Here is a 26,727-nt window from a genome sequence, read left to right as displayed (position 1 = left end):
CGATCACAGATGAGAACACTGTGGGACAGTGGGGGTGACTTGCCGAAAGCCACAGAGAACCTTATCTTCTCCAGAGCTGGCGGTCCTGACTTCTCCAGCACATGACCTTGCTCACAGACAGGGCCTGGAATAATATCTGAGTCTGTCTTCATTTCAGCCACAGCATACTGAACTTACTAAGCACCAGGTTTAGTGCTTCAAGCACGTTGTTTTATAACCTCACAGTGGTACTGGGAATCATTTTATGAAGATGAAACACGTTTATGGAGTTTAAGTAACTTGCATTCAGGTTCAGGCCCAGGACAGAGGATGATTATCCAGGAATTTAAGGAGTCCCCCCAAATCAATGAGAGGAGGAATACCCAGTAAGCAAAGGGCAAAAGATATGAAGAGGAAACATGTATGGACACACTTGAAAAGATTAGTGATCAAGAACATGCAAATCAAACCAGAATGAGACCATTTCACACTCGTTGTACCGAAAGACACTTCAACACCTTTAGGTGTTGGTGAGTCTCCCCTCCTGGAAAAGGGTCCCGTCATCTCATGGAGCTGAAGAGCAGCTGTGATGATGTGACTCGGCGGTTGGGGGGCAGTGCACCCCATCCTGGCTGCACGTGGAATCACCCTTGAGCTTTCAGACAGTGCTGGTGCAGAGTTCACTCAGATCAGCTCAGTCAGGGTCTCGGGGGCTGAGATTGGGCTCCCAGTAGTTTCTCTGCTCCATGTATGACTTTAACACACAATCTGGGCTGAGAATCACCACCCTAATAAATACTGGTATACGGAGACAAGTGGGGATTGGACAGTGGGGTGGTGGTGTGCTGGTGTGGTCCAACGTTTCCATGTGTGTGTGTGCGTGGGTGGGTTAACCAGGTGCCCTCCAGCTGCACGTGTCAAATGGATGAGCCTTAGAACCAGACCACAGAGTGACTCTCTCCACATAACATTATTACCGAGGGGCATGTGCCTATGTGCTGACGCCGAGAAAGAAAGACAAAATAATGATCCTCTTTTTCCTGAGTTGGCGGCAGCTATGATAGCTGTCTTATTATTATTCTTGAGACCGAACATTTATAGAATAAATGCTTTCCTCTGTACAAAGTATTTCCAAGTAAGCACTTTTATATGTTAAAATATTTTTCAAAAGACAAACTGGCAGTCAGTTGAATTTAACCAAATTGAAGTCCTCAGTGGATATGGACAGTGGGGTTTTGGTGAGGAAGTGCACACAGACCAGACTGCAGTGGGTTGAGAGCTGGTTCGCAGACAAGCCAGAGAAACAGTTGCTGATGGTGAGGGGCGAGGAGGGAGGTGAGGGGGCCGAGGGGAAGGGGAATAGATGAGCAGGAGGAGGGTGGGGTAGTCAGGGTCCTGTGTTTATAAATATGGGGCACCCATTAGCACAAACAGAAGTGCAAGTTTTAGAGGTGTGTCCTCAACAGTGCCCCCCAAGGCGCCCAGCCTGAATTCTTGACACCAAAGTTATTTTATTAAAGCTGTTGGTTCCTAAGAAAGTTAAATGGAATTGCTCGTTTGGGCATCACTTGACATTTTGTTTTTCCACTTGGATCCAGAAGGCTTCATGAGGGTGCAGCATTGTTTGTCCCTTGACCAGTTCTTACATGGCATTTCATGTTCTTTCTGAACTTCAGTGCCAGGAATTAATCCACTTTTTCTTCTTATCAGGTGGGCTTCTTCCTTCTCTTTCCTCAGTCTGTATATTTTAGTAGCTGATAAAGAGCTGCCTAGCATAGCAGAGGAGCAATAAATGTGTGTTTTACATAAAAATTTTAAAGAAGTAAATAGAGTTCTAAATGGAATCTTCAGAGATATTTCAATAACAGTAAAATTTGGAGTATTCTACTAGCAAGGTCGTTTGGATTCTAGTTTTCCTACATGTATAAAATAGTGTTGCAAAAAAAAAAAAAATAGTGTTGCCATGTAACTGTAAAGTAAAACACATATGTGCTTACTTCCTGTGACATGCAGTACAAGCATCAAGTACTCGCACCCTGGACAGACAGATGGCGCCCGACTCCTGGTCGTCTGTGATGTCGCCCTCGGCAGGTGCATGGACCTGCACAAGCGAGACTTCTCCCTGACGGAGGCACCACCCGAGTACGACAGCGTTCATGGGGTGCGGGGAACGGATACGGTCAGCTCGGACTTTAAGGTATTTCTATCAAGGCAGACAGACAGGCTACTGTTTTTATCAAATATGTTTAACTTTAAATAATTACTGTATAGCTACTGTCTGAATTCAACAGTTTCTAAATTAACAAACATGAAATTCTGCTTTTATGAAAACATTTGCCAATAAAGTTTCTTTTCCTTTATTATTAAACTTCTGTTTTCTCTAGGATGATGAATTTGTTGTATACAAAACCAATCAGGTTAAAATGAAATATATTGTTAAATTTTCTGTACCTGGAGATGAAATAAAGGACTTTCATCCTTGTGACAATACGGAATTAGAGGAGGACAGACCTGAGTTTTCAAATTTTTCAGCAGTTGAAGGTAAGATGGCTTTTTGACTGCTGTTCTCTGTGATGTTTATAGAACTTAATCATTGTATTTTCAGTGAAATTTATATTCATGTCTGGTAACTGTATCTCTGATTTCTTACATAAATGCTTCATTTCCTTTTTTATTTTGTAAAAACAAAACCCGGGGTGATTGAGAGATCAGGTGATGTCAGAGCCCCCTGTTACTTCATTAACGCACTGAGGCTGAGCTACCGCCCCCCTGAACCAAGTCCAGGTGTCGTAGTGCAGAAGATGCAGCCTTAGAGTTGAGTAGCTTGCCAGTTACCAGGCTGTGCAACCTCAGACAAACCTCATAACCTTTCTGGGCTCAGCTTCTCCCCTGTGGGAATGAGATCAACACCTGCATTACGTGAAGGGGCTGCAAAGTCACCATGTGCAGCTTGTGTGTCAGCAGAAGGTGACCGCTTCTCAGAAAATTGTAAATTCAAACTGGTATAATATTAATTGATAGCATTTAAAAACACATCAGCATTTTAAACTGTGATCAAATTATTTTTTATCAGAAATATATGGCTTCATGTAGAACATGACCCCTGTTTTCCGCTGGGAATCATTAAGTGTGTATCTCCTAAGAGTGTATCTGCCTCTCTAGCCCAGTCCGGCACCTTCCCCACGTGACTCATGGGGACATGGGCTTCCTGGGACTGAAGTCTGAGAGACCTCCTGTTGCTGCAGTTCTATGGCACAGTGACAACGCTGACTGAGCAGGGAGTGCAGAAACCCAGATTCATACTTGAGATACACTTAATAGGTGTTCTGAAGACCTGTCTGTGCTTGTGTATGTTTAAACTCTGAATTTGAGAGATGATGCCGCATAGTTAGTAGACTTTAAAAAGGCAGCATGCCTGTTGGGAATGCTTTCCTCACCCCATCTCATGTGGGTTAACTTTTCAGAAATGGTGACTGAAAATCATAAAATGCTATTTGTCCACTTACCCTAAAATGTAACGTTTGAAGGGAAGGGGAAGGAATAAAGGTCAAATTGACAGAAACAGACAGTGGAGGGAAGGCTTTCAAAGCTGATATGAATGTTTCTGACTTGCAGATCACCAGCTTCCAGGCAGCACGCCTTTCCCCGACATCAAGGCCGGCCTCCAGGATGCCTCTGGGAATTCAGTTCCTCTGGAGGACGTTCACATCAAGGGGAAAATAATAGACTTTGTAGCCCAGGTATGTTCTTTGTGGTTTTGTGATGCTTAAACTAAATGAATATAAATCATACACAAGAATTGGATTACAGTTGCGTGAACTAAACACGTACATTTCTAAAATTTGTTCATTGAGCACCCAGTGTGTGCCTGGGGCCGTCCTAAGCTCTAGGTGAACCGCAAGGAGCAGCCTAAGGAAAGCCTGCCTGCCTGGTAGAGCAGGACCAGGCAGTGCACTCGGGAAATAAATCAAATATGTAACATGGGCCTTCTGGAGAGAAAACAAGGGCAGGTAGGAGGGGATGGACTGGTGAACACGGTGGCCAATAAGGCCTCCTGAGAAGGGACATCTGAGGTGCCCATTCCAGGTGGTGGAAGGGCATGTGCAAAGGCCCTGAGGCAGGAGTGCACCTAACATGGGGTGCACCAAGGATCAGGCTGAAGAGGGGTGGGGGGAGCACTGAGGAGCAGTGGGGGCACCAAGGAGCAGGGTGGAAGGGACACTGAGGATCAGCATGGGGGATGGGGGGCCCGGAGGAGCAGCATGAGGGGGCCATGGTTGGAAGTGCATGAGGAGGTGGCAGGCACTCTTGTCAGGCACAGACAGACACATGGTGTGAGCGGGAAGCCTTTGGAAGACATTTGCAGTGACGTGTCAGAGCTGTGTTCTCACGGGATCACTCCGGCCCCTGCCCTCCTCCCCAAGTTGAGGACAGTCAGAGGATGACCAGTTAGGAGACACAGGTCTGTCCAGGAGCACACTGTGCAGGGATGCAGGCTGGAGCAAGGCCTGCAGGGGGAGGGAGGCAGGGTGGCGGGAGAGACTGGCTGTGGTCCTTCAGAGGGAAGTGGGGCTGGTCTTTAGTGAGCACCTGACTGTGGAAGGCGGGGGTGGGGCGGGGAAGAGCCTGCCTGCCACCCCTGAGGCTGACACCGCGTGGGTATGTCTGACCTCCACCCCCGCCGGTGCTGACCCACCCCCACAGCCCTGAAGCCGCTGGGGGCACCATGTCCAGCTATGGGAAGGACCCAGGTGTGGGCTCCAGGCAGGGCACTACAGGCGCTCCTCTCTGTGGGGCTGTGTAGAAGCTGTGAGCACATGACTGCCACTTCCTGTGACTCAAGCTTCATCTGCATGTCAGTTCTTCCCAGACTCCACAGGGTGAGCACTTGTTGTACTGTTGTTTGAACTAGGAGGCACTGAACAATATGATAAAGACCAGTCTGAACTCGTCATTCTGACTGGATAGTCTGGGATGGATTGAGTTGTTGGGGGACTGGTGTTGACTGCAGCGGAGCCCTGGGGTCTGAGAGCCCAGTTTGGAGTTCGTGCTCATCCTCCTCCAGCCTGATCGTGCGGTGGTTTCCTCAGGTGTAGATGAGACAGTAATGCTGGGCTGCCCATCGGTGGTGGCTGTTCCGCGTAGTTTCCTCAGGTGCAGCTGAGACGGTAACGCTGGGCTGCCCGTCGGTGGTGGCCGTTCCCCGATGGTTTCCTTGGATGTAGATGAGAAGGTAATGCTGGGCTGCCCGTCGGTGGTGGCCATTCCACAGTGGTTTCCTTGGATGTAGATGAGACAGTAATGCTGGGCTGCCCGTCAGTGGTGGCTGTTCCACATGGTGAACGTGACGGTCCCGGTGCACACAAGTGTTGCAGGAGCGGCCTGTGTCCTCCGTGTGTCACTGTGGATAAGACACTGTTTGATGAGGCTTTTCCATGAAGAAGTTTGCCCCACACATAACTCGTGGTGCAGCCGTGAACCTTCCTCTCATTTCTGGATAGCTGGCCTGTTGTTTGACTTCAGTGTCCACACAGGCCGGCAGCAGGGAACTTGGCTATACGTGGCCCACTCTGGACTTCTCAGAGTGAGCTTAATGTTTTCAGTTTAACAACTAAACTGAACTAAAACACTAGTTGCATTTGAAGGAGGAAGATTAAGATGTCAAAAATGTGTACAGAGTATTGGTTTCTGTTGTAAGTCCTAGTAAAAATCCTCCATCATCTTTACTTAAAATTTCTTTCCTTTTGGTGCCTGTGCATCATCAAAGGCAGTGACTTGGATGTGGCCCTGACCTCTGGGGCCTCACATGCACAGCAGTTTCCATTAATAGCTGTTCCTGCAAACATCATTCATGCAGTTTCATCAAATATATGGGTTTTTCTTCTTCAGGTCATTGTTTTTCAAACATACACAAACCAAAGTCATGTGCCCATTGAGGCAAAATATGTTTTTCCCTTGGACGACAAGGCAGCTGTGTGTGGTTTCGAGGCTTTCATCAATGGGAAGCACGTGGTGGGAGAGGTAAGGGAGAACCCCGGCTGTTCTGTGGGATGGGCCATCCTAAGTCCCTTAGTTTCAGGCTGAGTAGCAGCCTGGTCATAAAACAGGATGTTCCTGGAAGAGTCAGGCCCTTGTACAGCCAGCCTCCACTCAGACATCTGGCGTCCCTCCCTGGTTAGCTGGCCTCTGTTCCTGCCTGTCCAGATTCCTTGTCCAAACACTTCAACAAACAGTGATTTCAGTATCAAAAGATTGAGAGACACGTTGGAAAATTGGTGAAGCCCTTTATGTATTTTTGCAAAAATACTGATCCTTTGTACCCTGCTATAAAAGCCAACTGAAGTGAAGAAAAATATGTCCAGAAGAAGTATAAATTGATTAATTCTTTGTTTATTCTAAGAGTCCACAGTTGCAATAGTAACTCACATTTTATCAAATTTAAGACAAACTTAATTTTTTATTTATTCAGAGTAAAGCTCCAAACTTCCTTTTCACTGTCAACTCTCAAATATTTTCGTCCCAGCTTTTAAAGAGCATCCTCTTCAATTGGCCTTTTCTGATTCAAATTCTTATTAGATAAGTACATTTTTATGATCACTGTATGTAAGTTTTCATTCATCTTAGATGCTTAGTTTTCTGTTTTTGCCTGGGTTTTAATAAATGTTGATGAAGTTTTCCTTATTAAAGTCTGAAGTCACTGTTCATATCGTGACTGGTACAACACTGTCTTTCTCAGATTAAAGAGAAGGAAGTGGCCCAGCGAGAGTACCGAGTGGCGATCAGTCAAGGCCATGGCGCCTACCTGATGGATCAGGACACACCCGTAAGACTTGATGTTCATCCAAGTCAGTTCCGTGTGCTTGCTAGAAAGGGGAGAATAGGTGGAAATTGATTTAGAATATGAAATTCTAATTTTCACTAGAAATTTAGCATATGAAATTCTAAATTTCACTAGAAAGTGGAATCATTTTTACTGGTTTAGGCTCCGGAGTTTCATGTGGTTGGGAAGGGAGGTTGGGCTAGTAAGACCCATGTGACTTGTTTAGATAAAGGAGGAAATGGCCAGGGTTGCCCAGCGGATCCTAAGAGCCATTTCTGTCCTTGGGAACTGCGTTCCCCAGACGTGACAACAGAAAGAAACCATGTGGGCACATAATTTCCATCTTCCCGTAGAAGGGTAAGATATTTACATTTCCCCCAGAACTAAGCTAACTTAGCAGTTTATCCAGTTTTCACAAGTTGTGTCTCAGGGAGGCGCATCTGCAGGGCTTGGCCTGGGTCCACAGTTAGGGTTAGGTCTTCACAGGGTCAGATGTGGAGATCTGGGAGGAGGAGCCACAGGGCCGCATCCACGCTCTTCTTGCCTTAACTGTAAGATGTTTTAAGTATGCCTTAGGCAGGTGCTGGGCCGCATGCAGCAGCTCCAGCATAGACACATCAGTCATTTGTAAAGACAGGCCACATGCTTCAGACACACCTCTGAGGAGGACTCATCGCCAGAATACTGTCAAAATGTGATGTTTGGAGCAAGCAGTTATTAAAATTACAATAGATTTAAGGGATAAATCTGCAGAATGGGAATTAACAAGAAGAGGTGATTGTTCCACAGGGAGCTCGCTACCCCTGTGCTCAAGTGCTGGATCCCCTGGGGTCCCTATAGGGGCATGGTGCTGTTACACAGGCCCCTAGTGCTCTTTATGCAGGTGAAGGCCCAGCTTGGAATCCCAGTGTTTAAGCGGTGAAGTAACAAGAGAGGTTAGATAAAAAGTTAATGGGAAAACAAAGAGAAAATTTGAGTGCCAAAAGCAAGGCTGGAAACAGTGCCCAGCCTCTGTGGAGAAGGCCTGCAGGAGTTAGACCCCTGTGTCAGGAGGCCCAGGTGCCCTAACCATGGGTCCCCTCTTCCTCTGAGGGATCAAGCTGAAATTCAGTTCACCTGGCTGCCTGGCAGCTCAGCCTTCCCTCAGGTTTGGGACAAGTTAGGATTCTGTAGGGGACCTGGGTGACACGTCATGGGTGACAGCTGGCATCCATCCAGACCCTGTATCGGCAGTGCCACCATACACCTCCAGTGGTGCCTCTCCTGGAAGCCCTGGCCTCCATACCCTTCCCTTGAGGCTGAGCGCTGCTGCCGTGTGATAATCCTGTCTTCATTGTTTATTCCCACCTTGATGTCAAAGATAACAACAATTGACTCCTCAAATCCACATTAATCGTGATATCATACACCCCTAATCTAAGCACACTGAGTTTTCACAGCAGCACTGTTGAGTGAAACAGAGCACAGGCTTGGCCATGTCAGGAGGCATGCAACATGGGTTCAGAGGAAGTGATCCAGCCTCTTTCTGACCTCACTAGGCATGAAGTTGTTTCCTTACACAGTGATTGGCAATACTCACTAAAAGAAAGCAAAGCAATTATTCTGAAAAGTAAGATGATGAATTTTCTAGAAAAGACTTAAATGAGGGCCAAGCTTGGTGTGACAGGCTCCAGCTCTGTAGCCAGCAGGAGTCTGCTGGTATACTGTGTCCGCAGAGAGGCCTTGGGGTTGAGGGGGTGGTCTCCAGGGAGGGGCGGGCAGGCGTCCTGGGCAGAGCCCTGCGGCCACAAAGAGGCCATAGGGTTGCAGCGGGGGTGGGGGGGGTAGTCTCCACTGGAGCAGAGGCCACTGGGTGCAGCCGCTCGGATCCCAGACTGCTGGGGAAGGGCCCTGGGTTCTTCTTCCGCACAACCAGTGCTGGTCTGGAGGCCACGTCCCCTTCTCTGAGGAGGAAGCCGGCAAGTTGTGATCAGACCATTTATGTAACAGGAGGGGATCGCCCAAAGGATAGAGATGCTTCTGAGACACAGGCTAAGTCATGTACTTCCATTTCAGGACATCTTCACCGTCAGTGTTGGGAACTTACCCCCAAAGGCCAAAGTCCTGGTCAAAATCACCTACATCACGGAGCTGAACATCCAGGGTGCCTGCGCGGTCTTCTTCCTGCCGGCCACGGTGGCGCCCTGGCAGCAGGACAGGGCTCTGAGGGAGAACCTTCAGGTCTGTTTGGCGACAGCAGCTTTGTTGTGATTTATGCAGAGGGAAGAAACAGCATCTAAATAACCTAACCTTTGAGTCATAGAATCAATTGTAGTGACATTTAGGGATTTAAACACAATCGTAGTGACATTTAGGGATTTAGACACATGTAACGTCTGCTTTATTGACTATACCAAAGCCTTTGACTGTGTGGATCACAATAAACTGTGGAAAATTCTGAAAGAGATGGGAATACCAGACCACCTGACCTCCCTCTTGAGAAACCTACATGCAGGTCAGGAAGCAACAGTTAGAACTGGACATGGAACAACAGACTGGTTCCAAATAGGAAAAGGAGTACGTCAAGGCTGTATATTGTCACCCTGCGTATTTAACTTCTATGCAGAGTACATCATGAGAAACGCTGGGCTGGAAGAAACACAAGCTGGAATCAAGATTGCCAGGAGAAATATCAATAACCTCAGATATGCAGATGATACCACCCTTATGGCAGAAAGTGAAGAGTAACTAAAAAGCCTCTTGATGAAGGTGAAAGAGGAGAGTGAAAAAGTTGCCTTAAAGCTCAACATTCAGAAAACGAAGATCATGGCATCTGGTCCCATCACTTCATGGGAAATAGATGGGGAAACAGTGGAAACAGTGTCAGACTTTATTTTTCTGGGCTCCAAAATCACTGCAGATGGTGATTGCAGTCATGAAATTAAAAGACACTTACTCCTTGGAAGGAAAGTTATGACCAACCTAGATAGCATATTCAAAAGCAGAGACATTACTTTGCCAACTAAGGTCCGTCTAGTCAAGGCAATGGTTTTTCCAGTGGTCATGTATGGATGTGAGAGTTGGACTGTGAAGAAAGCTGAGCACCGAAGAATTGATGCTTTTGAACTGTGGTGTTGGAGAAGACTCTTGAGAGTCCCTTGGACTGCAAGAAGATCCAACCAGTCCATCCTAAAGGAGATCAGTCCTGGGTGTTCATTGGAAGGACTGATGCTGAGGCTGAAACTCCAATACTTTGGCTACCTTATGTGAAGAGTTGACTCACTGGAAAAGACTCTGATGCTGAGAGGGATTGGGGGCAGGAGAAGAATGGGACTACAGAGGATGAGATGGCTGGATGGCATCACCGACTCGATGGATATGAGTTTGGGTGAACTCCGGGAGTTGGTGTTGGACAGGGAGGCCTGGCATGCTGTGATTCATGGGGTCGCCAAGAATCGGACACGACTGAGTGACTGAACTGAACTGAACGTCTGTGAGATGAAGAGAATAAACACAGATATGCTCAATGACATCCTGTTTTTATTCTGTTCAGTCTCTTTAAATTTTATGTTGGTACTGCGTGCTCATTATGAAGAATTTTGATAAGCATAAAGAAAGCCAATAAGCCAAAGAGGAAACTTTAAACCATCCTTAATTCCGTCGCCAGAGACACCACCAAAGCTGCTGTTGCTGCTTTCCATACAGTGTTTAGACTCCCTGCTTTGTGTGCATCTGTATAAATTGTGTACTTGTGTGTGTGTGTGTGGATTCTTGTGGTGAAACTGAGCAGATACTTAGTTGTGCGTATGTATTTTTCTTTTCACAGGATACAGTGGAGAAGATTTGTATAAAGGAAATAGGAACAAAGCAAAGGTTAGTACCTAAAATACAAAAACCTGTCAGTCATTCAGTGAACATTCATTTTATAGCTTAAGTTATCATTAAAAATTACACAGAAGAGCTGCATGTAGTTGGTCAGTAATTGGGATGTTGGACTGAGCCACCTCTCTGTTCACTTCGGTAGCTTTTCTCTGAGCATGTCTATCGAGATGCCACACATGATTGAATTCATCTCCAGTGACACACACGACCTGAGAAAAAAGGTTAGTAGGTCTTTGCTTTCACTTCTTAAGAACTTGTATTTTAACATTAGTTTTCCAAAGCAATACATGCATGTGCTTTAAGTTAAATTACACCAAATTACATCAGCTTATAATCAGGAGCAGCAGCTGGTCCTGCCCCACCCCTCCCCACACCACCGTCCAGGGACAGAGACCGACTTTACATGGTTTAGTTCTTTTCTGGTGGCTTCCAAAGATTTAATTAAATTTTTTACTGCTTGTTCTTGTTTCAGAAGAGCAAACATCTGTTACAGAAGTTATCTTTTTTTTTTTTCCATGTGTGCTTTTGTTTATTTACGTTATGGCCATTATGTGTGTGCACATGTTAAGTCTCTTCAGTCGTGTCCAGCTCTTTGCGACCCTATAGACTATAGCCCACCAGGCCTTGTCTGTCCATGGGATTCTCCAGGCAAGAGTACTGGAGTGGGTTACCGTGCCCTCTTCCAGGGGATCTTTCTGACCCAGGGATTAAGACCCTGCATCTCCTAGGTCTCCAGTATTGACAGGAGGGTTCTTTACCACTAGTACCACCTGGGAAGCTCTTATGGCCATTATATTGAATATAAATTTTTACATTTGTTTTTTTCACTCTACTTTGTATTGTAAATATTTTTGCAAGTATTCAAATTATTCTGAGATACAGCTTTTTATAAGCGACTATCCATTGTGACTATATAAGAATCTATTTATCATTTACCTCTCGTTAAGTTTTTAGGTTCTTATTTTGTGGTTGTTGATTTTAAAAAAGCTCTCCAATGTCTATCTGCTTGTTTTCTCTGGTCTCCATTCCTTCTTGCTGGAGGATCTTTCTCCATCTAGTCTTAAGGCTGCCAGAGGTATCTATTCTCTTTCTGTTATGGCAGATGAAGATGTAACCCACTTGCCCTCCTCTCACCTCAGTGCACATGTTTCTAACCCACTTATTCCAAGAGTTACAGTATGGTTTTTGGTTAAATCAATTTGCTGCTATTATTTAGTCACTAAGTCCTGTCCAACTCTTTGCAACCTTGTAGACTGTAGCGCTCCAGGCTCCTCTGTCCATGGGATTCTCCAGGCAAGAATCTGGAGTGGGTTGCCCTTTTCTCTTCCAGGGGATCTTCTTGACCCAGGGATCAAACCCATGTCTCCTGCTTGGCAGGCAGATTCTTTACAGCTGTGCCATCTGGGAAACCTGGTTAAATGAATAGTAAATGTTTAAGTTATTATGAGTACATAAATGATAATTACACTGAGCCAAGAACTGTATTATGATGGCTTTTTTTCTTTTTACTTCTTTATATTTCTTGGGGGGAAAAGTTGCCGTTTTCTTCGCCTTCTAGTACTGTTTCTTCTCATTTGTTCTAACCTGTCATGTAAAGCCTCTCTGGGGCTGTTTTCGCTGTCTCAGTGAGTCAGCAACTCCTCTTCCCTGACCCTGCCTGCTCCCCTGGGGCTGCTGTCCACGAGGCTTTTCCTCTTTAGTTCCCAACACCTGACAGCACAGTCTCCCTTACAACCCGAACGTCTGAAAACATCCTCTTCTGCGTGCTCCCTTCCTACTGGGTAGGTGATCCCACTCAGAACCTTGAAAAAATTGTCATCCTGCCCCTAGCATTACTTCCGAGAGATTAAACCTTTTTATCCCCTGTTCTTGATAGGCAGTTGTTTTGTTTTTGAGCCCTGAAAGAATTTCATGTCTTCTCTTTATCCCTGATGTTCTGAAAGTTCATCAGAACCTGACATTCATTCATCATATATGTAATTCCTGGCCTTTAGTTCTGGGGGATCTTCTTATATTTTAATGCACAAGTGTCCATCTCCCCTTCACCTCTCAGTGACTCTTAGTCAGACGTCCCTGAAATGAGCCCCTTGTTTTCTTACATTTTCTCTCCTGTTGTCCGTTTCCTTGTCCTTTCATCCTGCTTTCTGGGTGATTTTCTCAGTTGTAAGTTCCAGCCATTTTATTTAAATTTTAATTCTCTCTTTTTTTTTTGGCAACAGCTCTTTTCTGTTCTGTAAGTATTCTCTTTTTTTCTGGCTTTTTGCTCAGTTGGCCTCCATTTTCATGTTAAAGGCTTTTCCTCCAGCATCTGGGTGGCCTCTCTCTGTTTGTCCTCAGAAGTCAGTTACATGCTGTGTGGTAAGTGGGGCGAGTGGGCCCCGGGCCCCCGGGGCTCGAGGCTGGTGGCAGCTGGTTCGCTGGTGTGGGGATGGATCTCTTGTGTGTTTTTACCCTTGTGCGGTTGTGCAGAGTACCTCCAGGGTGTTCACAGGTATGACTGGGGTGCCAGCCTTCACTTCACTGCCGTCTGTGTCTATGCTTCGTTATACTTAGGACTCCCGAGTCTGGACTCTACTTGGTTAAATTTCTCTAAGTAATAAATCTTCAGTTTCCATTAGTGAGAAAACAGGTGCCAGCTGCTTGCTACCAAGGGCAGGGAGGGGACCTGGGCTAACAGCTCAGGGCATGATCCGCTCTCCGGTGCCTCCGAGGGGTCCTTCCCAGGGAGGTGCAGGCCCTGAGCCCACAGCTCACGGCTGCCCCCCCATGGGGCTCGGGCAGTGGCCTCCTCTCCTCTGGCTGAATCACTTAACACAGCTCTGTCAGTTCTCCATCTTCTTATTGAAATTTGCGGGCATCTTCTCTGCTTTTATCTTTGTTCCCATTTTCAATGTCTTTATGCCCTTTTTATTGTAGGGAGTTTTGGGATCTTGCTAGGGAATAGAGTTGACTGTGTGCTCAGTCGTGTCTGACTCTTTGCGACCCCATGGACAGTAGCCTGTTAGGCTCTTCTGTCCATGGGATTCTCCAGGCAACAATACTGAAGTGGGCTGCCGTTCCCTTCTCCAGGGGATTTTCCTGACCCAGAGATTGAAGCTGTGTCACTTGCATCTCCTGCATTAGCAGGAAGCTTCTTTACCACTACACCACCTGGGAAGCAAGGGAATAAAGTTAAACACATGTAAATAATACATCCTTAACAAAGAACCTCTTGGCATCAGAGCTTTTGCTGTGTAACAAACAATCCCAACATTTTGTGGATTAAAACAATAAGCATTTGTTGTTTTCTCAAGCTTTCCTCCTGTTGCTGGGGACAGGATGGGCTGGGACAGGTGGCTGGTGGCCTGGTGTCAGCCAGGGTGCTGGCCCTGGTCTCTAACCTGCCATAGGTTAGCTCAGAGCTCAGCACAGCAGAGGAGGGCAGCCCGTTCCACAAACACAGCACAAGCCCCTGCCTGCATTCCATCTGCCAGTGTCCCCTTGGCCACAGCACATTCAAGGGCAGAAAAATGGGCACGACCTCCTGAGAGGAGGAGCTGGAGATTTTTACTACAGAGGGCAGGCCCAGAAATCTACCACACTGCCTTTGTCACTTAAAGCCTCCCCTCTGTATTTTCAGAAGGTATTTTATACTTATAAAAATACTATTTTACAATAAAGGCATAATTCTAAAATTCCCGTTGGGTTTTCTGTTTTACTATTCTGTGTTGTAATTATCTTCTGCATCCAGATAACAGTATACACAGACCAGTCACCTTTGGGTCCAGGGTCTGAGACTGTCTCCAGGGGGTTGAGTTTGCTTGTGTGTATCCACCGTAGATGGAGAAGGAAACGGCAATCCACTCCAGTATTCTTGCCTGGAAAATTCCATGGATAGAAAAGCCTGGCGGGTTACAGTCCATGGGGTTGTCAAGAGTTGACCACAGCTGAGCGACTGAGCACATGTACCTTAGAACCAAGAGGATAAAAACATGATCTGGTGAATGGATAGGAAAGCTGTGGTACATATACACAATGGAGTATTACTCAGCCATTAAAAAGGATACATTTGAATCAGTTCTAATGAGGTGGATGAACCTGGAGCCTATTATACAGAGTGAAGTAAGCCAGAAAGAAAAACACCAATACAGTATACTAATGCATATATATGGAATTTAGAAAGACGGTAACTATAACCCTGTATGTGAGACAGCAAAAGAGACACAGATGTATAGAACAGTCTTTTGGACTCTATGGGAGAGGGCGAGGGTGGGATGATTTGGGAGAATGGCATTGAAACATGGATAATATCGTATGTGAAACGAATCGCCAGTCCAAGTACGATGCAGGATACAGGATGCTCGGGGCTGGTACACTGGGATGACCCAGAGGGATGGTATGGGGAGGGAGGTGAGAGGGGGGTTCAGGATGGGGAACACATGTACACCCGTGGCGGATTCATGTTGATGTATGGCAAAACCAATACAATATTGTAAAGTAATTAGCCTCCAATTAAAATAAATAAATTTATATTAAAAAATAATAAATGAATTTTATTCTTGTTTAAAAAAAAAAACATGATCTTGGTCACACTTGTAAAACCTACAGTTCACAATTTGGGGATCTGTTGACACATTGTTGATTTTTAATAGAGTTATGTAAATCATGCATGGATTTGCTACTTGATAGTATGGTGTAATTCACTTATTTACTTTGTTCTCACGGTTGTTTGTTTGCAGAGAACAGACTGCAAAGCTGTGATTAGTACTGTGGAAGGCAGCTCCTTAGACAGCAATGGATTTTCTCTCCTCATTGGTTTGGTTGATGTGTATCTCCCAAGAATGTGGGTTGAAAAGCATCCAGAAAAAGAAAGCGAGGTATACTCATTCTTACTTAGAAGTAGGAGATACTGTTGAAAAAGGATTTTAGGATAGATCATTTAAATTTGGAAATGATTGATAGTCTTGAAAAGCTAGCGTTACATAAAGAGCTCTCACCACCCCAAGATTTTACAATTAAAAATATTCGTGATAGAGGAGATTCCCTGGCAGTCTAGTGTTTCCACAGCAGAGGTTTCAGGTTCAATCCTTGGTTGGGATCCCCGCATGTGAGAGGCACAACCAAAAAATACTTACGACATCAAGAATGAAAAATTTTTGTGGTTTCAAGCAAAGCCCCCATGTGGCATATTTCCCATAAAAATTGTCATTTTTACCTTTGTTGTTTAGTAGCTAAGTTGGGTCTGACTCTTTTGCGACCCTATGGACCGTAGCCCACCAGGCTCCTCCATCCATGGGATTTTCCAGGCAAGAGCACTGGAGCTGGCTGCCATTTTCTTCCTCAGGGGATCTTCCCAAACTAGGGATCGAACCCAAGTCTCTTGTGTCTCCTGCATTAGCGGGCAGATTCCTTACCACTGCACCACCTGGGAAGCAATTTTTACCTTAATAGTGTTCCTTGCTCAGTTGTGTCTGACTCTTTACGACCCCTTGGACTGTAGCCAGCCAGGGTCCTCTGTCCATGAGATTCTCCAGGTAAGAATACTGGAGTGGGTTGCCATTCCCTCCTTCTCCAGGGAATCTTCCTGACCCAGGGATCAAACTCAGGTCTCTGGATAAAGGCAGATTCTTTATTGTCTGAGTCACCAGGGAAGCCCTAACTTTTTTTTTTTACCTTAATCCCTACCAGAAAGAAAACGTGCCTTCATATATTACATTGGTTAGTCTGTATACTTTTTACAGCTTTTAAAACATTGATACTGTAAAAAGATAGAAAATTATTTACGGCTGTTAGACCATATTATGTGGCTGTTATAATCTCTTCTAATTAAAATAAAAATTGAGAGCAACATCAGCAAGATGGTCAAATAAGACATCCTTTGCATGTACCCCAAACAAATGGGCAACAGGTTCATGAAAAGATGTTCAGCATCACTAATCATCGAGGAAATGCAAATGAAGACCTGTGGTATCACTTCACACCCGTTAGAACGACTGTTTTCAAAAAGACAAGTATTGGCAAGGAAGTGGAAGAGAGGGAACGCTCAGACATTGTTTATGGGAATGTAATCCAGTGTAGCCACTATGGGGAACAGTGTGAAGGATCCTCAAAAAATAGAACTACTAGGACTTCCCTGATGGTCCAGTGGTTAAGAATCTACCTGCCAGTGCAGGAGACACAGGTTTGATTCCTGGTCTGGGAAGATCCCACATGCTGCAGAGCAGCTAAACTCATGCCCCACAAATACTGAACCTGTGCTGTAGAGCCTGGGAGCCGCAACTCCTGATGCCCAAATGCCCTGGAGCCCATCTCTGCAGTGAGAAGCCCGAGCACCACAACTAGAGGGTAGAGCCTGCTCACCACAGCCAGAGAAAGCCGAGTGCAGCAACCAAGATCCAGCACAGCCAAAAATAAATAGTAAATAAAATAAACATTAAAACATAGAACTACTGTATAACCCTGCAATCCCACATCTTGGTATATTTCAAAGGAAATGAAATTGCTGTCTCAAATACTCACACCCTAGTGTTCATTGCTGCATTATTTATAATAAGACATGGAAACAACCTAAGTGTCCTTTGATGGATGAATGCATAAAGAAAATTAAATATATACACATATGTGTAACATGTGCAACACATATGTAATATATGTTACCTACACATATAGTAGAATATTACTCAAACATAAAAAATAAGGAAATCTTGCCATTTGCAACAACACAGATAGACCTTGAGAGTATCATGCTAAGTGAAACAAGTCAGACAGAAAAATACAATTACTGTATAATCTCATTTACATGTGGTGTCTAGAAAAAGCTGGGCTCACAGAAACAGAGGGTAGAATGGTGGTGGTTACCAGGGCTCAAGGGTGGGGGAGTAGAAGTAAGGTGGTGTTGGTACGAGGATATTAATGTCTAGGTATAAAACAAATAATTTCTGGGGATCAAATATGTAGGATGATGACTGTAGTTAGGCATACTGTGTTGTGTATCTGAAGGTTGCTAAGAGGCTAAATCTTAGATGTTCTTGCTAGCTAACCTTATTGTGGTAGTCATTTCACAGTACTGTGTGCTAAATGATTGCACTGTAAATCTTGAACTTACACAATGCTGTATGTAAGTAGTGTCCAGTAAATCTGGAGGAAAGTTTTAATGGAAACTAATAGTAGTTCTATTTTGAGTGTTGGTTGGTTATAAGATAAAAGGTCAGTGTGTGCATTTCAGTCATCACACACCACAGTGCCAGAGACTGGGACATATTCATTATTCATTCATCCTGAAGACACTTTTGATATCACAGCAATGCTCAGATATTATTTCTGTATTAGTTCTGAACCTCTCAGGGGTTTATGAGGTTCACTTTGGGAACCCCAGCTCTAACATTCTGCTTTTTGTTTGATCTCCTATAGGCCATCTCATTTTTTAATAAATCTTATTCTTTTTGTTTTTATAGTATTATTTTGTCTGATTAGAAAGTTTTCAGATTTTACAAGTAAATCTTTTGCAATAAAAATTACACATTTATGCCAGATGTTGCAAATCCTAGGTACATGTGTATCTTGTTTGTACCTTAGAGGGTTTTGTGAGATACTGCTGCTGCTGCTAAGTCAGTTTGGTCATGTCCGACTCTGTGCGACCCCATAGACGTCAGCCTACCATGCTCCCCTGCCCCTGGGATTCTCCAGGCAAGAACACTGCAGTGGGTTGCCATTTCCTTCTCCAGTGCATGAAAGTGAAAAGTAAAAGTGAAGTCGCTCAGTCGTGTCCAACTCTTAGCGACCCCATGGACTGCAGCCTACCAGACTCCTCCATCTGTGGGATTTTCCAGGCAGGAGTACAATTGGAGTGGGGTGCCATTGCCTTTACTAGGTGTGTACAAACTCAAGGGTCTTTGAATTGCGACAGCTGAGTGTGGTTTAAAGGGACAGGGTAAATTGCTGAACCCTGTAAGTAGCAAGAATTAGTACCTTTTCATTCATCTTGCCTGTGACGTAGGTTGTTGTACACTTGCTATGCTCCTGATGAAGTGCACACTCCTATGTACATTAGTGTGGGGTGTATCTCCCTTCTGGAGGCTTAGAGGATTTTTTTTTTTTTTTTTGCCAGCCATACCCCTTGACAAGTGGCACATTCCCATGAGGCTCTGAGAAGTAGTGAGAAACCATGGGCCTGAGCCCACAGAGCCTTATTGTTTAGGTTGGTGACTCAGTGCTTTATAACTGTCCCAACTATGAGTCCATCGTTTAGAAAAGCTGTGGCGTGGGTTTTAGAGTGAAGTTCTGGGTCTCTGGGTGCATGTAAATAACCAGATGAACTCAAGTGATAAGAAGCACCAGCCTAGCTCCTGTTTTTCTCCCTTTAGGCCTGCATGCTTGTGTTTCAACCAAATCTTGGTATTACCGTCCCTGACGAAGCTGAGAGGAGTGAAGTGATTATTTGTCTTGATTGCTCCAATTCCATGGAGGGCAAGACATTCCTGCAAGCCAAGCAGATTGCCTTGCACGCACTGTCCTGTGTGGGAAAGGAGCAGAAGGTGAACGTCATCAAGTTCGGCACAAGTGAGTGCTCCGCCCTGTACCTCCTCCAGAGCTTCAGCACGTCAATGGGAAGGGGTGACTGTAACCTGTCTGTGGAGTGAGAGGCAGCACAGCGAGGTTCAAGAGCAAGAACTCTGGAGCCAGGTCCCCAGCTTGAATCCCAGCTCTGCACCTGAGCCCTGGATGTGGCCTTGGGCAGCTTACTGGAACTTGGTTCTCTCATCTGTAACAGGAGAGAAATAGTCCCTCCTCATAGTGCTGTGGTGAGGGTTGAGCTCATGTATTTAAAGGACTTTAAACAATGCCTATCATATAGAGAACGCCAGATGAGTATTACTATTGTTATTGTTACCAGTTGAACTGAGTGTGAGACCCTTGGTCTGATGAGTTCGAGGGTCCAAGGATCAGGACAGAACCTCTGAAATCAGCACAGTGGTAGAGGAGCTGTAAGGAACAGTCTCAGGAGGCACCAGACAAGCCCCACTGAAGAAAGGACTGGCCCCTTCAGGTGGGGTCCAGGGGCCTCTCAGCCCCTTGGAAGGAGCAGCGTGGGGTGTGGGGACAGCCACACCCTGCTGATTATTTACTGTGCCGTTTGGTGGAAGAGGCAGCCCCTTCACGAAGGAGGAAGGAGCCAGGGTCTGCTGCTGCTGGTGGGGAGAGGTCAGATGAGCAGGGACATGCTGAGGGCCGGAGGGCGGCGTGGCCTGCTGCCTGGGCTGTCCCAATGTCCTGTGTCTTCCTCTGCACGTAGTTGGCTGAGGAGCAGACTCCTCATGCACAGCCTGACCCAGGTCGTTTTTGCTCAGTAAAGTGTGTCATTTGAATGCAGTGGAATTTTTTAAAGGAATGCTGTGGTGAATTTTTTTAATGTATTAAAATTACCAACCATTATTATTGTTAGTGGTCAAAAAGTGAATATTTAATGGCAACATCTTACGCCAGTCTTATCACACAGGTTACAAGGAATTATTTTCATATCCTAAGTGCATCACGAGCAATAAGAGGCCCACAGAGTTCATCATGGTGAGTACCAGTAGCTGCCTTTGTCCTCTGTCTTCTCTCCGTCAGGCTTCAGTGGTACTGCCAGTCTCTCCAAGAAGCCCTAGTCCTTCCATTTCTGTATGCGGATGGGCTCTTTTAGTTCATTAATAAAAGTGACATGAACTCATTAAGAAAATGGAAAATTAAAAAAGGAAGAAAAAATCGTTCACAGTCCCACCATCTGAATACAATCAGCATTAACAGCTTTGAATGTTTTGCTCTGTCCCCTTTCTTTCTTTCTTTTTTTAAATTGAGCAAACTAGGAATGACCAATTGTGTCCTCGGTCCAGACTAGCTGGCAATCCCAGGGGCGTTTTGATGTAATAGTTCTTTGAAAACCATAAAGAAACAAAGAAACGCCAACTAATGATATTATGGGTACTGTGTGACATGAAATAAACTAAAAGGATAGTTGTTCCACAAATGAATCATTAAGAAAGAATTTCCTTTCGGTGACAATAACCCTCACTAAGGGGTGTGCTTCAGTAAGTGATTACAGTTGGTGGTGAAGACACCCCAAAAGAAGTAAATGATTTTGCTTCATTTCCTCCAGTCTGCTACACCTACCATGGGAAACACAGATTTCTGGAAGACACTTCGATACTTAAGTTTGCTGTACCCTTCCCACATGTTACGGAACATCCTCCTCATATCCGACGGGCACCTCCAGAACGAGAGCCTGACCTTGCAGTTCGTAAGAAAAAGCGTGCCACACACCAGGCTGTTCTCCTGTGGAGTCGGGTGAGCACAGGCCGGCCGGTCCCACAGGGAAAGTCAGCAGGGAGCTGCTTGGTGCAGAGGGGCCAGCTCTGGGCTCTTGGCCCCGGCCGCTGCCTGGGTCTCAGAGCCTGAGCAGCCGCAGGTTAGCCGTGACTGTGGGGGGGCACCTTTACCCTCTTCTGTGAAGTGGAGATGACAGTGGGTCTAATAGGCTTATCTGAAAATCTCGTGAACTTGTATACATGGAAACAGCCAGCAAGCTCCACTTCAGTGTTGGAGACTGTTACTTGAATAATTGAGCCTAACCTGGCAGGCCGGGCACACCCAGGGCTGATGGTCACCCCACCCCCAGCTGCTCTGTCCCTTCCCTGCACCCCTCTGACTGCTGCCATTTTCTCACTGGCATTTGCTCACCCTGCTGTGTACAGGAATCTTTCTCTAGAGAAGCTAAAACCCACTACTGTTGGGGTTCACTCCCTCCCCATTTATAGTTAATGTTTTTGCATTGAATTGAGGATTATGGTGTAAAAATAAGGAAGACCGCGGAGAGCAGGGGCCATGCTGGCATTTGCACACAGCATGCCTGACCCTGCCCCCCTGCCCTCCCTCACTGTGAGGTCACTGTCCTGGCCAGTGGGCATCAGCCTCCCTGGGCAGGACGTCCCGCTGCACAGGCAGGGGTTAGGAGGGATGTCCAGGGCTCTCCTACCCATAGTCATAGAGCAAAGGGAGCAGATCATGACTGGGGGGGAGGTGACCCTGAGCTTGGACACAGTTTGTCCAGTTTTTAATGTTTTTCTATGGGTTTCTTCTTCATTTTATATGTACACATTCGTGTTCACATGCTAACCACATTTCGTGAGTCTCCAGGAGCAGAGACTGTTTATCCCGCCTGTTTAACAAGTGGTCCTCTCAGGCTCACATGGCAACCTCACTAACCCGTAAAAGCTGTAAATACATATAGACTCTGTCTTGAGGATTTTCTAATCAGTGTTGTAATCAAATCAGTTAGTTTTTATCACCGAAGACATACCCACGTTATCAATAGGCTGAAGTATATTTCCAAAATATCTTTCTCAAACTCTTTTTCTGAAAAAATTATCGATCACTTGTCTAATACTTCAGGAGGAACTTCTCTAACAAAGTACTCTTGATTAGTTGTAGAATAATTGAGAGAAATGTAACAGAACATTGTCAATTAAATATCAAAGATTACATTTGCCGGAATGAGAGTTACTTCCTAGTTCTTTGTCATCTAAATGTGGACCAGATTTTAAGACACAGGCTTGGTTAACCCTTCTGTCAGCCTTGACTTTAGAATCAGCTGATGGCAGCTTTGACATTCATTGAGAGTGGGTCCCAGTCACCATCCCTGTCACAAACACTCCGGAGGTTTCTCAGAATCATCTCCTCCCTCCTCCAGTGAATCAGAAGCCAGAAATTTATGCTTTTTCTCTTGTGAAAGAGACATGAGTCTTCTGGTATGTGGGAACTTGGGTTACCCAGACCTGCAGATGTTTCCTACTTTCTGGCCTAAGTTTTATATCTGCCTTCAGCTGCAGAACATAATGTGTCTTCCACTGAGTCCTAAGCTGTGTCAGTATTCACTACGTGTACTTCAACATGTTTCTAAAATTCCGTTAAAACGTGAAATGTTATCAGTTCTACAGCAAATCGTCATGTCTTACGGACTCTGTCCCACTATGGCGCTGGAGTATTTGAGTATTTTAACTCAAAATCCAAACATAGCTGGAAAAAACAGGTATGTGTCTCAAACATCTTATTTCAGTCTTATGTTTAAATGTGGAAATCTTATCTTCTTAGAAATCTAGTGACAGTAACTTTTGTGTTTTCATCAATGGAAAAGAGAGCTAGAAAAAGGCAAAAAGGTACCCAAAGCGTATGCAACCCACCCTTAGTTACCCTTAGCCTTCCCCCCCACCCTTAGTTACTGCTAGGCTTGCACAGAAAACACTCCACTGGGGCGTTCTTCTAGCTAACTTTTTTTTTTCCAATTTATGTATTATTGCATGGATACAAGCCTTAACCCTGGTTCTGACAACATGAATTCCTCTTCCCATCTCTAACCACTGATTACTATAAACCTCGGCATACTGTTTATTTTAGCCACATGGAGCTTGGCCATTTATTCTATCTTGTCATCTGGATGAGCTTCAGATTCAAAACACACACTAACCAGAGCTCTGCAGGCAGTTGTAGCTAGTGGTTTGATTTCTGCTTTATATAATGTCATGGGTTGGTTTTTAAAAGTGAAATATTACACGTTTTTTTTGCTCAGATTAATTTTTTATTGTGGCAAAATATACATAAACTTTACCATTTTCAGGTGTACAATTCAGGGTTATTAAGTGAACTCACAGTATTGTGTAGCCATCACCATGATCTAGCTCCAGAACATTTCCATCATCCCAAACAGGAAGTCTATCCCTAATTTTTTTCTTTTTTTGGCTGTGCCATGTGGCATGTAGCAATCCTAGTTCCCTGACCAGGGATCAAACCTGTGCCTTTGCAGTGAAAGCACTGAGTCTCAACCACTGGGAACCCAGGGAAACCCCCTACCCCTGGTTAAACAATGACTCCTCGCCCCTGCTCCCCCAACCCCTGGCACCCACCCTCTTCTGTCTTTGTAAATTTAGCTCCTCTAGGAACCTCATATCAGTGGAATCCAGCAATGTTTGTCTTTTTGTGCCTGGCTTATTTCATTTGGCATAGTGTCTTTGAGGTCCATTCATGTTGTAGTATATGTCAGAATTTTGTACCTTTTTAAGGCTGAAAAATATTCCATTAAATGTATACACCACATTTTGTGTATCCATTTATTGTCACTAGACCCTGGGGTTGTTTCTGCCTTTTGACTGTGAATCATACTGACCTGATGATTGGTGTACAGGCATGTGTTGGAGGCTCTAATATCAGTACCCAGAAGTGGGATTGCTAAATCATGTGGTAACTGCACTTCGTGTTTTAAGAGCTGCCATTCTGCGGAGAAGGCAATGGCACCCCACTCCAGTACTTCTGCCTGGAAAATCCCATGGATGGAGAAGCCTGGTAGGCTGCAGTCCATGGGGTCGCTGAGGGTCGGACACAACTGAGCGACTTCACTTTCACTTTTCACTTTCCTGCATTGGAGAAGGAAATGGCAACCCACTCCAGTATTCTTGCCTGGAGAATCCCAGGGACGGGGGAGCCTGGTGGGCTGCCGTCTATGGGGTCGCACAGAGTCGGACACGACTGAAACGACTTTGCAGCAGCAGCAAACTGTTGTTCACTGGCATTTTACATTCCCACTAGCAGTGTGCCAAGGTTCCAGTTTATTCCACATCTGCATCAACACTTAATTTTCACACTTTTTGATTTTATATAGCCCTCCCAATGGATGTGAATTTGTATCTAATTAAGGTTTTGATTTGCATTTCCCTAGTAACAACATCTTTTCATGTGCTGATTGGCCATTAGCATATCTTCTTTGGAGAAATGCCTATTCAAGTCCTTTGTAGGGTTAATTTTTATAACTGGAATCTACTGCACCACAAAGTTGTTTATTGGTAATTAATTAATAGAATAATTCTAAGATGGTTTGTGAATTTAAATTGTGTGCTAGTGCTATTATTAAAAATTCAACTTAGAATCCTTTTGGAAATGTACCCAGTAGCAGGAAGGAGGGAAAAAAGCTACAATTCCCAAAGGACAGAATGTAAAGTCATTTTTAAGTGTTAGGTAACTATTTTCTGAATGTAACACTGAAAGAGAAATAACTCCTCTTGATAAATAGATAGAAGCCCAGATGGATAGGCTGAGTTCTCCCAGTTGCCACTCGGTCTCCGTCAAATGGCAGCAGCTGAGCACGGACACGCCCGTGCCCCTGCAGGCCCCCGCCCAGGTGCAGTCCCTGTTCCACAGCGAGCGACTCCTTGTCTACGGGCTCACTCCTCACTGTACACAGGTGAGGAGCACGCAGGAGTTTTATTATGGGAACAGCAATGTGTTTTGCTAATAACTTTCTTTTTCTCTTTTCTTCCCTTTCCTTTACCCCCAAGTCATAGTATGCTACACAGTTTTCCTAGAATCACAGTGGTTGGTTAACCAAGGGCACTGGGGAGCCTCTTAATTCCCATTAAAATCACTGAAAGAATCACTGTTGAACTAACCAGGACATTATGAAGTAGAAAAACTATAAGGAATTTTTTTTCCCATTTCAGGCAACTCTACATGCACTGATTCAAGAGAGAGAGTATTCTGCAGTGGTGTCAACTACTGAACTTCAGAAGATAACTGGAACGGTGAGATTAAAAACGTAAACTGTGCACTCACTGTTTTTGAAAATTAAAATAATTCTGTATTTTCGTATTTAATGCACCACGTCCTTCCTGCATTGTTTTCTGTGTTGACATCTTAGCACCTGATGTGATGTGGAGGGTTGTCATCTCCACAAGCGAGGACACTGACCATCAGTTTCTAGGGCAGCAGCTCTTCATCCGGGGTCTTGAGTCCAGGAGTATCCACAGGGGCATCAGTGGGCATAAATAACTGCAGTTAAACCTGGTGTTTTGTGAATGAAACCTTTAAAGGTGGTTATCAAAGATGTGCATGTCTTCTTACAAGTTCAGTGTACCTGCAGTGCCTGGTCCTTGCCACTTATTTTAGAATACTGAGTATAACTGTACTGGATGATGAGTAAAACATTGTATATTGAGGATGTGTTTTTGTTTTTTCTATTTTTGGATTAAAAGCAAATGAATTTGTAGTATTTGCATTAGTACCAAATCTGCTATAGTTAGATCTGGAAAATTCCTAACCTGTCTGTGTTGTATGCCTGGAGAATTCCATGGACAGAGGAGCCCAGTGAGCTACAGTCCATGGGGTCGAAAAGAGTCAGACACGACTGAGGCAGTAACTACTACTACTATTCATAGGAGTATTTATATAACCAGAGAACCATTCCTTATTTATATCTATATAACCAGACATTGCTGTGGCTCAGTGGTAAAGAATCCACCTGCCAATGCGGAGGACGCAGGTTTGATCCCTGGGTCGGGAAGATCCCCTGGAGAAGGAAATGGCAACCCACTCCAGTATTCTTGCCTGGGAAATCCCATGGACAGAGGAACCCAGCAGGCTACAATCCACGAGGTCACAAAAGAGTTGGACATGACTTAGTGACTAAACAACAACAACAACAACAAAACTAAAACCAAGCTTTCATTTTGGCATTGAATGAAAACACTTAACTTATTCCTTGCCAATGACTTATGTATAGAATTTAAGGGTATCTTTGTATTGTCTGAAAAACTGAATCTCAGTGGGATTTTACCTGGGAGCAGGTCATTTTCCATAAAGTCACAATTTTTATAGTTGTCCTTCCACTGTGAATTGTGGCCTTACCAGTAAAAAATGGCAGGAGTTGGAATTGTCACTGATGGGAGACGTTGTCTTTTGAGTCCTGTTGTTTCAGCCATTTGAGGAAAGGGTGGTACCCTGGCCCTTGACTTCCTGGTGCTCTGTCTGTGGCCCCTTCAGAGTGGAGATCACAGTCAGGCCTCACAGCCCTGGGCTGGCTCTTCCAGTAGAGCAGTTCACACGTGTATAGAAAATGCCAACTATAGGGACAGAATGGAGACGAATGGGTGCCAGGACTGAAGGTGACTGCACAGCGACACGACGCGAGGTTTTAATTGGGAAGAAATCCCCTCCTCTGTGTTTCAGTGGTGCTCACACACCGTCTGTATGCATGTATACTCAGTCACTTCAGTCGTGTCTGAATCTTT

At 44.9% G+C, this 26,727-nt stretch overlaps 1 protein-coding gene across 4 annotated transcripts in view; it reads left to right on the top strand.

Annotated features, from left to right (window-relative positions):
- The window catches only part of PARP4 (poly(ADP-ribose) polymerase family member 4), a 75,141-nt gene that overhangs the window by 22,617 nt on the left and 25,797 nt on the right, over window positions 1-26,727 (top strand). For 3 of the 4 annotated variants that reach the window (XM_055542599.1, XM_055542601.1, XM_055542603.1), the window contains 15 exons: window positions 1,993-2,176; window positions 2,364-2,520; window positions 3,595-3,719; window positions 5,869-6,000; window positions 6,716-6,802; window positions 8,855-9,019; window positions 10,605-10,651; window positions 10,803-10,881; window positions 15,379-15,516; window positions 19,003-19,198; window positions 20,136-20,203; window positions 20,775-20,962; window positions 22,604-22,703; window positions 24,735-24,905; window positions 25,162-25,242. In XM_055542599.1, the coding sequence (XP_055398574.1) occupies window positions 1,993-2,176; window positions 2,364-2,520; window positions 3,595-3,719; window positions 5,869-6,000; window positions 6,716-6,802; window positions 8,855-9,019; window positions 10,605-10,651; window positions 10,803-10,881; window positions 15,379-15,516; window positions 19,003-19,198; window positions 20,136-20,203; window positions 20,775-20,962; window positions 22,604-22,703; window positions 24,735-24,905; window positions 25,162-25,242 (1,918 nt within the window). The remainder of the gene's footprint in view (window positions 1-1,992; window positions 2,177-2,363; window positions 2,521-3,594; window positions 3,720-5,868; window positions 6,001-6,715; window positions 6,803-8,854; window positions 9,020-10,604; window positions 10,652-10,802; window positions 10,882-15,378; window positions 15,517-19,002; window positions 19,199-20,135; window positions 20,204-20,774; window positions 20,963-22,603; window positions 22,704-24,734; window positions 24,906-25,161; window positions 25,243-26,727) is intronic. The other variant, XM_055542602.1, reaches the window with a different exon arrangement.

The sequence above is a fragment of the Bubalus kerabau genome, chromosome 12 (genome assembly GCF_029407905.1).
Source record: "Bubalus kerabau isolate K-KA32 ecotype Philippines breed swamp buffalo chromosome 12, PCC_UOA_SB_1v2, whole genome shotgun sequence".
In the NCBI taxonomy this organism is placed as follows: Eukaryota; Metazoa; Chordata; class Mammalia; order Artiodactyla; family Bovidae; genus Bubalus; species Bubalus kerabau.
This window is presented reverse-complemented; position numbering and strand designations above follow the sequence as displayed.